Source organism: Penicillium chermesinum (assembly GCF_028974085.1).
Source record: "Penicillium chermesinum strain IBT 19713 chromosome Unknown utg000003l:1.0-5111272.0:1.0-5115320.0, whole genome shotgun sequence".
Lineage (NCBI taxonomy): Eukaryota > Fungi > Ascomycota > Eurotiomycetes > Eurotiales > Aspergillaceae > Penicillium > Penicillium chermesinum.
In genome coordinates this window covers 213,438-226,643 of record NW_026695313.1, presented here as the reverse complement: position 1 = coordinate 226,643, position 13,206 = coordinate 213,438, and the positions used below count along the sequence as shown (strand labels likewise).

The 13,206-nt window shown below is 50.8% G+C and overlaps 6 protein-coding genes across 6 annotated transcripts; 2 read left to right on the top strand and 4 right to left on the bottom strand.

Annotated features, from left to right (window-relative positions):
- Positions 1-844: 844 nt before the first annotated feature.
- On the top strand, positions 845-2,863 carry N7468_002960 (uncharacterized protein; the record flags this gene model as incomplete). The annotated part of the gene is made up of 5 exons (XM_058472257.1): positions 845-996; positions 1,035-1,600; positions 1,638-1,785; positions 1,872-2,656; positions 2,709-2,863. 5 exons carry the CDS (start codon positions 845-847, stop codon positions 2,861-2,863), a joined length of 1,806 nt encoding a protein of 601 aa, XP_058331260.1.
- A 461-nt stretch (positions 2,864-3,324) lies between these two features.
- mcsA (putative citrate synthase Cit1) lies at positions 3,325-4,860 on the bottom strand (the record flags this gene model as incomplete). Its single annotated transcript, XM_058472256.1, has 3 exons — positions 3,325-3,528; positions 3,589-4,734; positions 4,813-4,860. 3 exons carry the CDS (start codon positions 4,858-4,860, stop codon positions 3,325-3,327), a joined length of 1,398 nt encoding a protein of 465 aa, XP_058331259.1.
- A 297-nt stretch (positions 4,861-5,157) lies between these two features.
- Positions 5,158-5,482, bottom strand: N7468_002958 (uncharacterized protein; the record flags this gene model as incomplete). The annotated part of the gene is made up of 2 exons (XM_058472255.1): positions 5,158-5,345; positions 5,470-5,482. The coding sequence occupies 2 exons, from the start codon at positions 5,480-5,482 to the stop codon at positions 5,158-5,160; spliced, it is 201 nt and encodes a 66-aa protein (XP_058331258.1).
- A 168-nt stretch (positions 5,483-5,650) lies between these two features.
- Positions 5,651-6,966, top strand: N7468_002957 (glycoside hydrolase family 16 protein; the record flags this gene model as incomplete). Its single annotated transcript, XM_058472254.1, has 3 exons — positions 5,651-6,051; positions 6,108-6,561; positions 6,625-6,966. 3 exons carry the CDS (start codon positions 5,651-5,653, stop codon positions 6,964-6,966), a joined length of 1,197 nt encoding a protein of 398 aa, XP_058331257.1.
- A 288-nt stretch (positions 6,967-7,254) lies between these two features.
- Positions 7,255-8,367, bottom strand: N7468_002956 (fungal specific transcription factor domain-containing protein; the record flags this gene model as incomplete). Its single annotated transcript, XM_058472253.1, has 1 exon — positions 7,255-8,367. One exon carries the CDS (start codon positions 8,365-8,367, stop codon positions 7,255-7,257), a length of 1,113 nt encoding a protein of 370 aa, XP_058331256.1.
- A 2,926-nt stretch (positions 8,368-11,293) lies between these two features.
- Positions 11,294-12,758, bottom strand: N7468_002955 (uncharacterized protein; the record flags this gene model as incomplete). The annotated part of the gene is made up of 5 exons (XM_058472252.1): positions 11,294-11,615; positions 11,669-12,048; positions 12,146-12,243; positions 12,299-12,543; positions 12,586-12,758. 5 exons carry the CDS (start codon positions 12,756-12,758, stop codon positions 11,294-11,296), a joined length of 1,218 nt encoding a protein of 405 aa, XP_058331255.1.
- Between the last annotated feature and the right edge of the window lie 448 nt (positions 12,759-13,206).

Genomic DNA, 13,206 nt, shown 5'->3' with positions numbered 1-13,206 from the left:
TTTCTCCAGCGCTAATGTACAATACTTTGCATATGAACCTCACTGTATCAGCATGTAACATAGTTAATTCACCGAAGACTTCTATCATCCGTTTTCCTTAAAAGCCCATTAAGTGCATCATAGCTGTACATAATACCGACGCCCATGTAGACATCATCTTTTATGCACATGACTGGGTTCAAGCGAGTCGTCTGGTAATGTCTTTACCCATACCCAGTCGAATAGAAATGGATCTAAGGTCTCTGAGGCACACATACTCCTAGCGAAGAATAGTATACAGAATCCAATTGCACACAATTACTATCTCCTCTTTGATGATGCTCTTATCAGTCTAAGATGAGTTCTAGGCCATGACACCAATGCAGGATGAGGACCACCGCGTTTTAGATGCCTCTAGCTTGTGTCGAAGCCCCGGTGGCGTAAGCACCCTTTGCCATCATTTCAAGTTGAATTTTACGTTCATGCCTTGGCCAGTTTCATGTTAAAATTTGCCTACTAGTATGAGTGCTACTAGTAGATACAGCTTTGCTTGAAGTTAGAAATGCTAAGGTGAGCGGGAAAAGGTTATGATCTTAATAAAGAGGACCATGAATATGCTCGAAGGGCACCTGCCACAAGTTCACTTTTCGTCCTCTCCAGGAAGCAAAGAAGCAGATCAAGTATTCTCTCTGATTCCTCCTCACAGAGTACCTGATACAGTATTCTTCCGAGAAAGACAATTTTAAAACCGTCCAAGTAGAAGGGGCCGACACGGGCCAGATCGGTGGGAATCTGCCTTCCGCCAAGATTCAGTTCAACCTCCCGATCCCTTGCATCGCGTCTCCACGCGTAACCACGAACAAAAATGGTGTCCAAACAAGCGAAGCGAGAAGAACCAGCCAGCCAAACTGAAGAGGGCCCGTCGCGCAAAGAAGCCAAACCCAAAGGACCGACCCGACTCAAGCGGAGGAAATTGGGCAGGGGAAACAACTCTTTACGATCAACGACGACGACACGGTCGACTGGCTCAATAATGTGAACAATTTTCCTCACAGGAAGCTCGCTCTTGATAAAGCCATTACATTTAGCCCTAGGAAACCGAAAACCAGGGATGAGACCAGGGCCGGAAGACGCAAGACCCATACAGACATCTACGACATCCCTCCCGATACACCGCGCCGAAGTGCTCGAACCGCAGCGAGACATCAACTGAGCGAGCGACGACCCACGTATCGCGACGAATCCGCCGACGAGGAGGAGTCAGCAGGCAATGAGAAAATTTCAAACGATGACGCGGGTTCGGACATCGCCGGGGAACTGGGCAATGGGACAGAGACATATAACGATGGATCAAACAACCAAGTAGACACAGACAATGAGGCAGTGAGCAATGAAGAGGGTCCAGGCATTGTCGACTCGCCAGATCACGAAGAACCCGGCGTTGTCGAGGAGCCGGACGGTGAGGTGGAAGATTCCTACGAGACGCCTTTAGAAGAGACCTCAGAACCGAATGTCGAACCGATCACAACCACCACGCCAGCGGAATCTCCCAGAGAGATCCAAAGCGAAGGTATATCCGATGACGATGAGGAAGCCGAGGCCAACGAAAGCGGGAGCGCTAGTGAGGAAGAAAATAGAAACCTCAGGGGGAGTCTCAGGGGGCGAGGTCGAGCCCTTTGAAGGGATGGCTGTCGAGCTCTTCTCTGGTTCTGTTGAGCCTGTGGACCAGGAACCAAGCGCAGAGCCGGAACCTGCATCTGAAGACGACTCGGCGGATGAATCATCATTATTCGTCAGAGAAGCTTCGTCAGACATCGAAGAATATATACCCGCTAGCGACCCTCAAGATGGAGACCTCGAGGAAGCAGAAGACACGGATTTGCGGGACCAAGGAAGGCACTCATTCTCAAGAGATACGTTGCCGACCCCAAACCCCCAAATACTGAGCTTATCGAGGTGCAAAAGAATGAGTTTGATACGCCGGCTTTTGGGGGCTTGTCTTCTGCCTTGAAGGAATGGCTCTACAAAGCCACTGCAGAAACCCCATTGAAAAATGACTGGGAAAAGCTATGCTCCAACATCCTTACCTTGAAACACAACCCACCGCCACGGTTGCCCCGGATGTTTTTTAATGCCATTGGAAGCATCGACGAGCTTGAAGAATGCTACCAAGACATAGAATCTTCAGCCACTCTGTCAACCAACATCCAGACCCATATCTTGAAGCTCAAGACCGAGGCATTTGACGAAATCAAAGAGATCTTGAACTTCAACGCGTGGCAAGATGAGAACATCTTAAAGGCGACCCTCATCGCCGACAACTTCCAGCGCTATTTTGTCCCACGCTTGAGCGTCCTCGTGGTCATAAGTTTCCGCGTCTATCGTTCCTTTGGCGCGGCAGCTTATCACCAATTCGACTACATTTTGGAATTAGTCTCTCATTGCCTGGAGCGATTGAAAGCTCTCAGGAACGGAGACTATTTCGCAGGCAGGAGGCCACCTCGTACTTGGCACCTGCATGTTCCTTTAACGCGTCTGAAGAGGGCCCTGGATAATGGCGAGCTGGAGCATGATGGAGGACGACAAGCTGCCAACCAGCATAACGTCGTCTATGCATATGCTGCCTGGAGTCCGTCGGAAGACAAAGCCCTCGTTGATGGATTGAAGGCTTATCGGAGTCAGTGCTCTCCGCTATTATCTATGTGAGATTGTACTAATCCTGCCTGCAGATGACAATCGCTTTCACATGATCAGAAGATTTATGGGCGACCTTCTCCCGCATCGCACCTTGAATGATTTGCAAACCCGAGCAAGATTGATGCGGGAAGCTTTTGAAATCGATGGCTTGCCAGTGCCAAGTTACCTTGCCACTGTGCACTTATGAGATGAATTTTGTCGTTATTTCTTTTCAGCGTTGCGTTACTGTTTAGTTCCATTGCTCTATACCCCTTCTTTCTTGTGCTAGCTTGTTACCTACATTTTTGCATTGGAGGGGCCTGTCTGTCTCTCATTGCACCATAGAGCGATCAGACATTCCAGAATATAGTGTCACTCTTGGATAGTGTACCTTATCTTACTTGAGGGATCTTGAAAGTAGCCATAACTCATTTGCCGCTTGTGTGGTTGTGCTCCGAGTTCGGGTTCGAGTTCTGTTGGTACAAGAAACAATGATTTCAGGTGAAGATATGTCTTTCTAGAATTGCCCTTCTATCTCTATTCAACCAAGAGTATCGCGCTTTTCCTTAAAAGACCTGGGATTCCATTTGAACTCGCTTTCCATAAGTATCAACAATTTGTGCAAATACGCCTACAAACATATACCGATTTCTCTCTACAGTGAAGAGTTTATTTCTTGAGCAGACCGAGGAGGTTGATACTCTTGGGGCGCTCGATAGGCAGGCCCAGAGCACGGTCCCAGACAAGCTGGGCCAGAGGACCCAATGCACGGCTGACACCGAATGTAACGGTGTAGTAAAGAGGCTGCTGGAAGCCGTAGTGGTAGAACAAAACACCGGAGGCAGCGTCCACGTTGGGGTGAGGGTTCTTGGTCTGCAACATCAATTAGCTATAGTCTCATTTACCCGAGTACCAGTCCATTGAATGACATACCTTTCCGTGCTCGGTAAGGACACCAGGGGCAATTTCCGAGTTCTTCTTCACGAGCTGGAACACAGGGTTGGCGAGGACGTCAGGGCGGGAGTCAGCGAAGTCCATCAGAGCCTCGAAGCGGGGGTCGGGCTTGCGAAGAACGCCGTGTCCGTAGCCGGGCACCACACGGCCTGACTTAAGAGTGCTCCAGAGGTAGGATCGGACATCCTCGTCGGTGAACTTGGTGCCAATCTCCTCCTGCATGGCCAGGATCCAACGCAAGACTTCCTGGGCCGCAAGGCCGTGCAATGGGCCGGCCAAGCCCGGAAGACCAGCGCTGTAGCTGAGGAAGGGGTCACTCAGGGCACTGCCAACCAAGTGGGTAGCATGCGCAGAGACGTTGCCACCTTCGTGGTCGCCGTGAAGAGCGAGGTACAGACGAAGAAGGTCGTGGAAGTCCTGGTTCTCCTTGCCGCCCTTGCCCAGCAGCTCAGCAAAGTTGTACGACCAGTCCTGCGCAGCATCTAGCTTCTGGGTGCCAACGGTATCGATCTCGTTGGGTCGGAAGACCAGGGCGGCCACGCGCGGAATCTTGGCCAGAAGCGAGATGCTGTCGTCAAAGGTGGGCTCCCAGTACTCAGCCTTGTTCAGGCCCTTTTCATAAGCCTGAGCGAACTTGGACTCGGTATTCAGGGCAGCCACAGCAATCGAAAGCTGGGTCATAGGGTGCATGTGCTTGGGGAAAGACTTGATCAGGTCCAAGATGTGGGTGGGGAGGTGCGACTTTTCAGCGAGCTCCCGGGAGAAGGCCCGGACCTGCGCAGTGGAAGGGACCTGGCCAGTCAAAAGCAGCCAGAACATGGCCTCGGGAAGCATTTCGGTGCCCGAGGTACCCTTGGGGAGCTCCTTCTGGCAGTCCTTGATGGTCTTGCCGTGGAAACGGATGCCCTCGTTGGGGTCGAGCACTGAGCCTTCCCAGAGGAGGGCCTTGAGGCCGCGCATGCCACCAATGGTGTTGCCAATCTGCACATCGCCGATCTTCTCCTCGCCCTGAGCCTTGACCTGCTTAAACAGCTCCCGCTTAGCGGGGATGACCTCCTTCAGGACGGTCTTCAGGTCGGGCTCGGCGGTCGCATAGCGTCGGCTGCTGACTAGCGGTCGAGAAGCCTGTGATAAATGGGTTAGTATTCACGCCCCTGCAACCTTGATCAATGCCGAAGCTAAAACGGCTATCTTTCAACCTACCTGGGCGAGCTTGGTGGCGGGGCGAGCTGTTCTGAAGCTAAGAGCCATTGTGGGTTCTGTAGAGCCGGATCCGGGGTAAGAAGATTGTGGGGATAGCCGTGCACTGCGGACAGTTGGGGAAGAAGTAGAAATTCAGCAACAAGAGGATAAAAGGCGGATTAGATACAAGAGGGAGTACCGGACAAGAGGAAAACCTTAGCCGATCGTCGGAGAGACAGCGGCCAAAGAACATTCCAATGCGTCTCTTCTCGGTTGAACGCGGGGTTGGCTCATTGCAGAACCGTCGAGCCGAGGCCCGTCCGGCGTCGGCCCAGAGGTCATGTGAGCTGGCAGTAGCGCTCGTTTCTACGCGGATGGCTTCAAGAAGCTCCCATGGCCTTCATCCCTTGTTGGATAGATGGCCACGATGACGTCGCTCAGCGTTCCTGCCTTGACATCCCACTGGGGCCATTCGGCGGCAATGCAACGGGCAGTGTTCTTTGGTATTCTGACCATGAACGGAATCAGCATCTTGGAGCTTTGATGGAGCCTCACTGACGGGGGGGTGACGGGGGGTAATGAGGGAACATGCTGGGTCAAATGGCAGCGATCGACATGGAAACTACTAGTTGTGCTCATTCAACATACCAAGCTAGGTCCACCATAGCGGCTGCATACCACGGTCGGCCATGACGACATAAACGCTCGTTCCTGACTCGAAAACGGCGGAGCTTAATTAGGAAATATGACAGAACTTTAAGTATTTTGGGATCGGAGATCATAGGCTCATGATTTTGTTACGATTCTCAATATACAATCCATATACTTTCCACAATTTCATAGAGAACTCCTTTTCAACATGGACGACCGAAAGCTTCCGGCTCAATACTTAGATCGATATAGCGATGCGACATCGCGACTACAGGCAGCAGATCTGCCCAAAACTCTGGCGAATCCAGCCGTGCTAGTGCCCTCTAAATCTCCCGAGGAAGAGAGGCCTAAAGCAGCATGGTACGACTGGCGACAGTGGTCACTTCGAAATCCTCGAAGCTGGTCGCTGCGCAAGCAGCTGGTAGTGGCCAGCACTGTTGTCGTGATCATCATCGTTGTTGTGGTTGGTGCTTACGAAGGGGTGAAAGCGAATCGCTACCCTGACTATCGACCCTTGGATTATAAATTGGTGGATATATACGGGGGAATCTCGTTCTTCGACCAGTTTGACTACTTCTCTGGCGAGGATCCTACCAATGGTCATGTCGTGTACGCATTTCTTGCTTTGTGCTCCAGAATCCGAGACTGACTTGTTGCGATTCCAGATACGTGAATGAACAAGCTGCGCTGGATCTCAATCTTACTCATGCAACGGATACATCTGCCATCTTGCGAGTGGATTCCTCCACGCCTAATGCAGTGGGCGGCCGGAACTCCGTGCGCATAGAATCCAAAAAGGCCTACGACCAAGGCCTCTTCATCTTCGACATCCTTCATACGCCCTATGGATGTGGAACTTGGCCTGCGCTCTGGCTCGTCGACGGGTACAACTGGCCGAACAATGGCGAAATCGACATTCTGGAGACTACCAACGAGGGGTCTCGTGGGAATGCGGTCACGCTACACACCACGGATGGATGCAAGATGGATGTGAAGCGCAAACAGACTGGATCCGCGCTCTACAAGGACTGCGGGAACACCACCCACAGCAACGCGGGTTGCAGTGTGGAGGGAGACCCATCGACATACGGCCGAGAGTTCAACCAGCGTGGAGGTGGCGTAAGTGCTCTTTCAGTCGGGCCATGGCTAAAAAAGGATCATTTCTAATGTGATTTATGACAGGTTTATGCATTAGAACTTCGCGCCGAAGGTGTTCGTGCGTGGTTCTTCCCCCGAGAAGAAATCCCAGCGGACATCAGCAGCGCCGGATCTTCGCCAAACCCATCTAATTGGGGCACTGCACTTGCCGACTTTCCTAATACCAACTGTGATATTTCATCGCACTTCCGGAACCAAAGCATCATTGCCAATATTGATCTTTGCGGCGACCTTGCAGCCCAGCCACAATATTATGAGAAGATGTACAACTGTCCGGCTACCTGTCCCGAGTTTGTGTCAAACAATCCCTCTCAATTCGAAGACGCTTATTGGGAGTTTAGGAGTTTCAAGGTGTACCAGCCTTGATGGCTTTTGTTTTTGATGTTCTCTACTCCATGTCACCACAACTTCTTGTTTATCCTTGTACTTGTAATGATTTCCATGTGGCTGGGGTGGGATGATTTGCTTACCTTAAGGCGTCTTCCAGATTGACGGGAATTGTCTATTGTGTTTGTGGCTTGTATACTAGTAAACTGAACAATTTGGCTGAAATCGAAGGAAATAACCATGCAAAGTCGTATCATAATTCAGCACACTATGGGATATTACATGACTCATACACATCACCCGTAAATAGTTATCAATCGTAAAATATTATGACAAAGACAGGCTGATTCCATCCTGCCGCACAATATCAAGCCAGTCAACCTGCGCTGAAGACCCAGCCGCCTTCCGCACAATCTTCAACCGCCAAAGCTTCTCCAGCACAGACAGTGCAACTTCCACATTCCGAAACCCCCGCGAGTTAATCATGTCGAGCATCCGATGCCGAATACTCTTGATGTGCGACTCTGTGGTGGCTTCTCCGCCGGCGAGGAACAGAGGGAAGAGCAGAGTGCATTCCGGTAGACTGCGCGTAGGCATCTGCTCGATATTGCCCACCACAGCAGCTACCTGCGACATAATTTTCGATGACAAATCTGGTTTTTCGCTCGGGGATATGCCACGCATCACGCGGTACAAGTAGATGAGAGCGGAGCCCCGGTATGACTCTGCCAGCAGTTTTAGTGACATATCGGTGGACTGGGGACAGACCCATTGCTGTAATCGATATTCCAGGGCCTGAAGCGAGCCGAGTAGGTCAGGGGGGACTATGAGAGGCGAGGGGTTGGTATTTTGAACGGCCACCTGAGAGTCCAAGGGCTGGCCAATCTCGGTAGATCCTTCGCTCTTCCGTTGTTCATTGAGTGTAGCGATCTGGGAGATAATTTCCAATATCTCGAACGCAAGCCCGAAATGGGAATCGGGGAGACGTGCATCGTCCAGCTGGAGAAATAAATAGGAGTTCAACAACGGAGCGCGGTCTCGAGCGACCGCCATCACGATATCGCGGTATGCAAAATTGCGCAGAAGCCAGCGTCCAGCATGGGCGTCTTCAAAATTTTGCAGAAGAGGGACCGGGCTTGTCTTATTTAGATGGTCTGTAATGTTTGCATTTGAAGATATTACTCCTGCAGCTCCGGCCAGGTGTAGATACCAGGCATCCCCGTTATCGGCCATGATGCTTTCTAGCGAGCACAAGACAAGCGACATTGCGAGGTTCATCTCCATACTCACAGGCTCGTTTTGGAGTGCGGCCCGGAGGTCGCTTAGAGCAGCGCATCGATTCTGCATAGCTACATGCCGAAAAGAATCGTCGCGCAGAGATAGATGTGAGGATGACCATGCGATCAGTGCGTTCAGGAGCGGCGGGCTGTGCATGGCCATCGGCAAGAATACTGTTTTACCCATATCAGCCTAGAGATATAAAGCACGAGGTCATTTGGGACAGGGCCTACCCGATAAGAAAGAGTTGTTTTCGATATTAGTTGTCAGTAAATGTGTAAAGGTCTGCGTGTAATATCTCAGAAAATGTCTGCGGCTAGAAGGGGACGTGCAGTCAGCATGCTCATCCACCCAGAATAACACCGGGTCTGGAACAGCAAAAAGCCGATATGGACTGTTGGACTGGCGGCTCAGCTGGTGGTCATAGGCTCTACTCGTGTTATCCTGGTTGACCTGCCTCGGGTCCTCCCATTTGCACATGTAATTCAAGCGAACACATTCTTTGCAGACAGGGTAGCCTAGGTCACACCGTTTCTTCCTGTTTCACCGTGAGCATATCGTATAAAGGTTTCGTTTCAGACTACGCTTACCTTTGCCGACAGGTCAAGCACCCCGTGCGCTCACGAGTAGTCCCTCGCCTTTTGTTCACTCGCCGTGTGACTACCTGTGAGCCCGGGACTTCGGCAGTCGGCATCGCAATTCTTGAGCCGTGGTCTATACGTCTATAAGGCTCGACGTCAGGGATATACTGGTCGGCGCTAATGGCGGTCTTGGGAGAAGCGCTCGGAGCAAACGCCGATCACGGAATTACTAATATTTTCCCCGCAAATTTCCCCGCCAGTTAGTTACAATGAAACTGCTCCTTGGGCCATTATCTGCTAGAAATGCAACTATGGCGACAACGTAAGCCCCAGGTTGTCTTCCAAGGTCAGCAAAGTCCCGGCAAAGTGTCATAAGCTGACAGAAGAAGGTCTATGTGAAGTCAACTAGGAGCTTATACAGCGAGGCACCTTGTGCGACAATCAATTATACCGCCCTTTTCTGCCACAAATACTGTGCTGGCTACGGTTCCACATTTAGTGTGAGGTATATATCTGTTCAACCAGCGCCCCATTGCTACCGGTCTCATCCGAGGCCGAGTTCTATCATTGTCAAGCGTATGAATTCGGTGTCGAGTACCCCATATGATGAGATACTATTATATTATTGGATATGAAGCCCGTCCTAGGAGATCCTAGGCTATATGATTGCCGGATTATCACAACGTGCCGACTGGGGGGGAAGGGGGGGGGTGCATGGAAGGGCGCCTTTGACTAGTTCACAGAAAAAGGACGACCCGGCACAAGGGAAGGGAGGTAGTAAGATGCATTCCATTGGATCCAATCAGGTAGCCTATTTCGCTCTCCTGCAGGTGAAACGTGGCAAGAGGGATTTAGGGATGACCGGGGCCTTCCGAGAGTTCAGACTAGGCCGGAAAGTCAAACAGAGTTCCATGATCCGAGTCAATAGGACAGTCGAAAAGTTTATCAGTTCAGGAAAGTCTATCTCTTGATGAACTTTGAATGTACAGATAGGAAATACTATGTAATGTCCGCTTCGTTCTACTAACAGCGTAGGGCTGCGCTTGCTGAGATTATGGGTATGGGCAATAACTAGAACAGAGATGGAGGGTAAACATAATTATTGAATTGTTTGCTACCCCTATAGGTTGCGGCAAATGGATATTTATGACATGAATAAGGAGAGGGGCAGCCTGCGAGGGGGTGTACATCTGTAGTCCCGGGTTCGTACATTTTGGCGTCGAGCTCGGGATGAGGTCGTCGAGTTCGAGATGCAGATTTGAGGAATCGGGTCCGCGATCACCCGGCCTCAGGCCTAGGCATTAAGCGATACCTTACAGGCCTTGGGTCCTGGCAAATCTTGTACTATCACGCTGTACAAATAGCAGCGCAGAGTTCAGTCTTCAAGCTTTGCTTACCCTAGAAAGATTCTTTCGATAGTAAGCAAAGCACAAAGTCTCAATTCTTCGGTCATGCAAGATGCATGGGTTGAGATTCCGTGTCTGCCGTCTGTGGGCCAACTCGTTCACGACTGGCGTATATCACAAGTTATGCGAGCGGGGCAGCATGGGCCGTGGCTACAACACTATTGCCACAGCCGCAGGTGCCGGGGCCACGACTCTGGGCCCACTAGGGGAGCTCCGCTCTTGTGCGCAGTACTTACTTCCAGATATGATGATAAGTACACTGCGTCGTTCAGAAACTAAGTTTCAGGCGCTCAATATGTGCCTGTGGGCTCCACGACGCCCTGAGAACGTAAAATACACCGAGATACATAATACAGTACCTGTACTCAGTATATGCAAGGAGGGAAGGTAGAAGTGGATCCTAGGAAAGCCACGATACAACCCAGTGGGGCCGGGGAAAAGTAGCCACTTTCCCGTCCTGGGGTCTGTGCAGTAACGCCCCTCCACAGTATGGAAATGAAGTACAATATGCGATGTAACGTGGGGCAGGAAATGGATCGTCGTGGGGCTGCAGGCAAAATTCACGCAGTATACAGAGTGCACTATATAAAGATGGCATTTGTGTTATCCATTGGCTGACTGCGGGAGCTGCGTGGACCTTGAGGATTAGATTGGGGCTAGGATGTAGTCGTACAAAGACACTGGGGGCAGGTGTGTAGGTACCGCGTCACTTCCCTAGAAGAAGGAATGAGACCCACTGTCTAAATTCAAGTACCGAGTTGGATAGTGTGAGCTGCGGCCGGCAAGTCAGCACGAGTCGAGGGTGCAGGACGGCAGGTCTAGCCCGGCTCTAAATCACTATACTAGTAATGTTTGCCTTATTATTCTTGGCCTATCCTTGACTAATGGTCAGTATTTAGTAGGTTGAACGTTTGAAACACTTTGAATCTTTAGCACAGCATTTCGTCATCCGAAGGCCAGATGACAAATGGAGAGCCAGCCCTGACAGTCTATATTACAGATACCAGTTGTAGATGATTAGACCACTATAATATCGTAAACACCCATGCACAACGCCGTCCAGAATCCGTATCACGCCGTGTTAATCGCAATTTTTCTTTTCTAAGCACGCTCATATTCCGAAGCAGTGTTCAGTTCGTATTCGCTTTCAGTAGCAGTGTGTCTAGAATTCATCACCGGTTTAGGCCTATTATTTTGAACCCCCGATCCGTAATTGTAATATTTCCCAGGCGTATTGTTGTAGTCAGCCTTGCGGGCGCCCGAGCAGAAGCGGAGTAGGGGCGCGTAGGTCGGGAAGCAGGCGCATAGAATTGCAATACCGAGCTGAACACTCGAGGCCACCATGGCTGGGGCAGTGTTCATGAAATCAGGATTGGATGGGACCCAGATGTAGGCCAGGCGGACCATGCTGACAATGCAAACCCTAGTGTTTTGTCAGAGCGAGAGATTTGCATTGGGTAGGTAGTTGTAACTTACACTCCTCCAAGGAGAAGAATGCCGATGACTGAATACTTCTGGGCGCTGCGGAGATTGAGCTGGCCGATCATGAAAGGAGGCATAGCCACCATGGTGACGTCGACGAAGAGGTTGGTGAGCTCGAAGGCGAGAGTGAGCTTTCCACTCGACATGCAGTATACTGGTGAGGCTAAAGCATCCCAGACCATGTGGACAGGACTGCATTGGAAGATATATAGAAATGTGAAGACAATCCAGAACAAGCACACAAAAGCAACCATAGCGTAGTTCACACGTCTGAAAGTGACGGAAACCCCGAAGATACTACGATAGAGTGCCAGAATCGACAATTTGGCAGTGGAGACTGTCGCAATGAAGAAGATGTCGCAAAGGTAAAGGGTCTATCAATGATGAAGGTTAACGCCCAAAATGACTGATAAGTTAATGGACATCAGTCCTGCAACAGTCAAAGGCATAGTGCTGCCACGGAGGTCGTACCTTAGCCATAGCGATTCCCCAGCGAAGACCACCGTTCTTCACGTTCGCCTTTATTTGTCCCACATCGAAGGTACCAGGACCGGGGCCCGCAGTAACATCTGTGACGATGTTAGCCGTCACAATTCGTTGGGGAGAAAAATAGACTGTACTCACAGTGGATGATGCTGGCACAGTAGACAACCATGAATAGCAGCGATAATACAATTAATCCATCCGAAACAGTCAAGTTTTGCCTCGCTGATATTCTGAATGAGAGTCGAAGAATAACAGCGATCGCTGAAATGAGCAGCATAGCAATAGAAGCGCCCAGGTTCTCAGAACCGCTCGAACTCAGTGTCTTATTCATGGCGTCGCGATGGACCGAGTCGGAATAATTGTGAGATTCGACAAGGCGCGGCCTTATAAGGTGTCAACAGTGCGCGTTGGCCAGAAAGGCGAACCACGGCCTGAGCAGCAGATTCAAATGAGCGAGTTGCGCAGAGGGAGAGCCTGGAAAGTCTCCGGATGACGATGCCCAGACGGCATGATCTTTGGAAATTAGGACTCCAGGTGCTTTGGACTCTTCGGGTGGTACAACTCGCTCCCCTTTCGTCAGCTGAGATCGACGTTTCATGGTTGTCCCTGATGAAGAAAACGTTCTATTGGGGAAGGCGTGCAGACCTGCAGCCGCCCCCAATTACTTGTATTCAAATTTCAACTGTTTTTATGCGCAATTCCCGAAGGGCTGAAGACCGAGTGGGGGATCATATAGAAAAGCAAGGTTAGTTCTGTGTCCGAAACATGGAGCCCTTTTCATCTGTACCCTAACTATGATTATTGTATGACGGCCCCGAGCATCTGGGCCGCAAACTGGAAAGGCTCGCAAAGGTATGCGGCCACTCCGCGCGGTGCACTGCCGAAACATTAATAGATTTGCAAGCGCCCCCGGGCCCCGGGGCCCACTCTGCAATGGGCGCGGGGCTGTGTCCACCGATCGATCGACCGCATGTACAGAAGCACATACTACGATCTGCTGTGTATTGATGAGGTCCGAGGACCTGGATTGAAAGCTGCAGCCACAT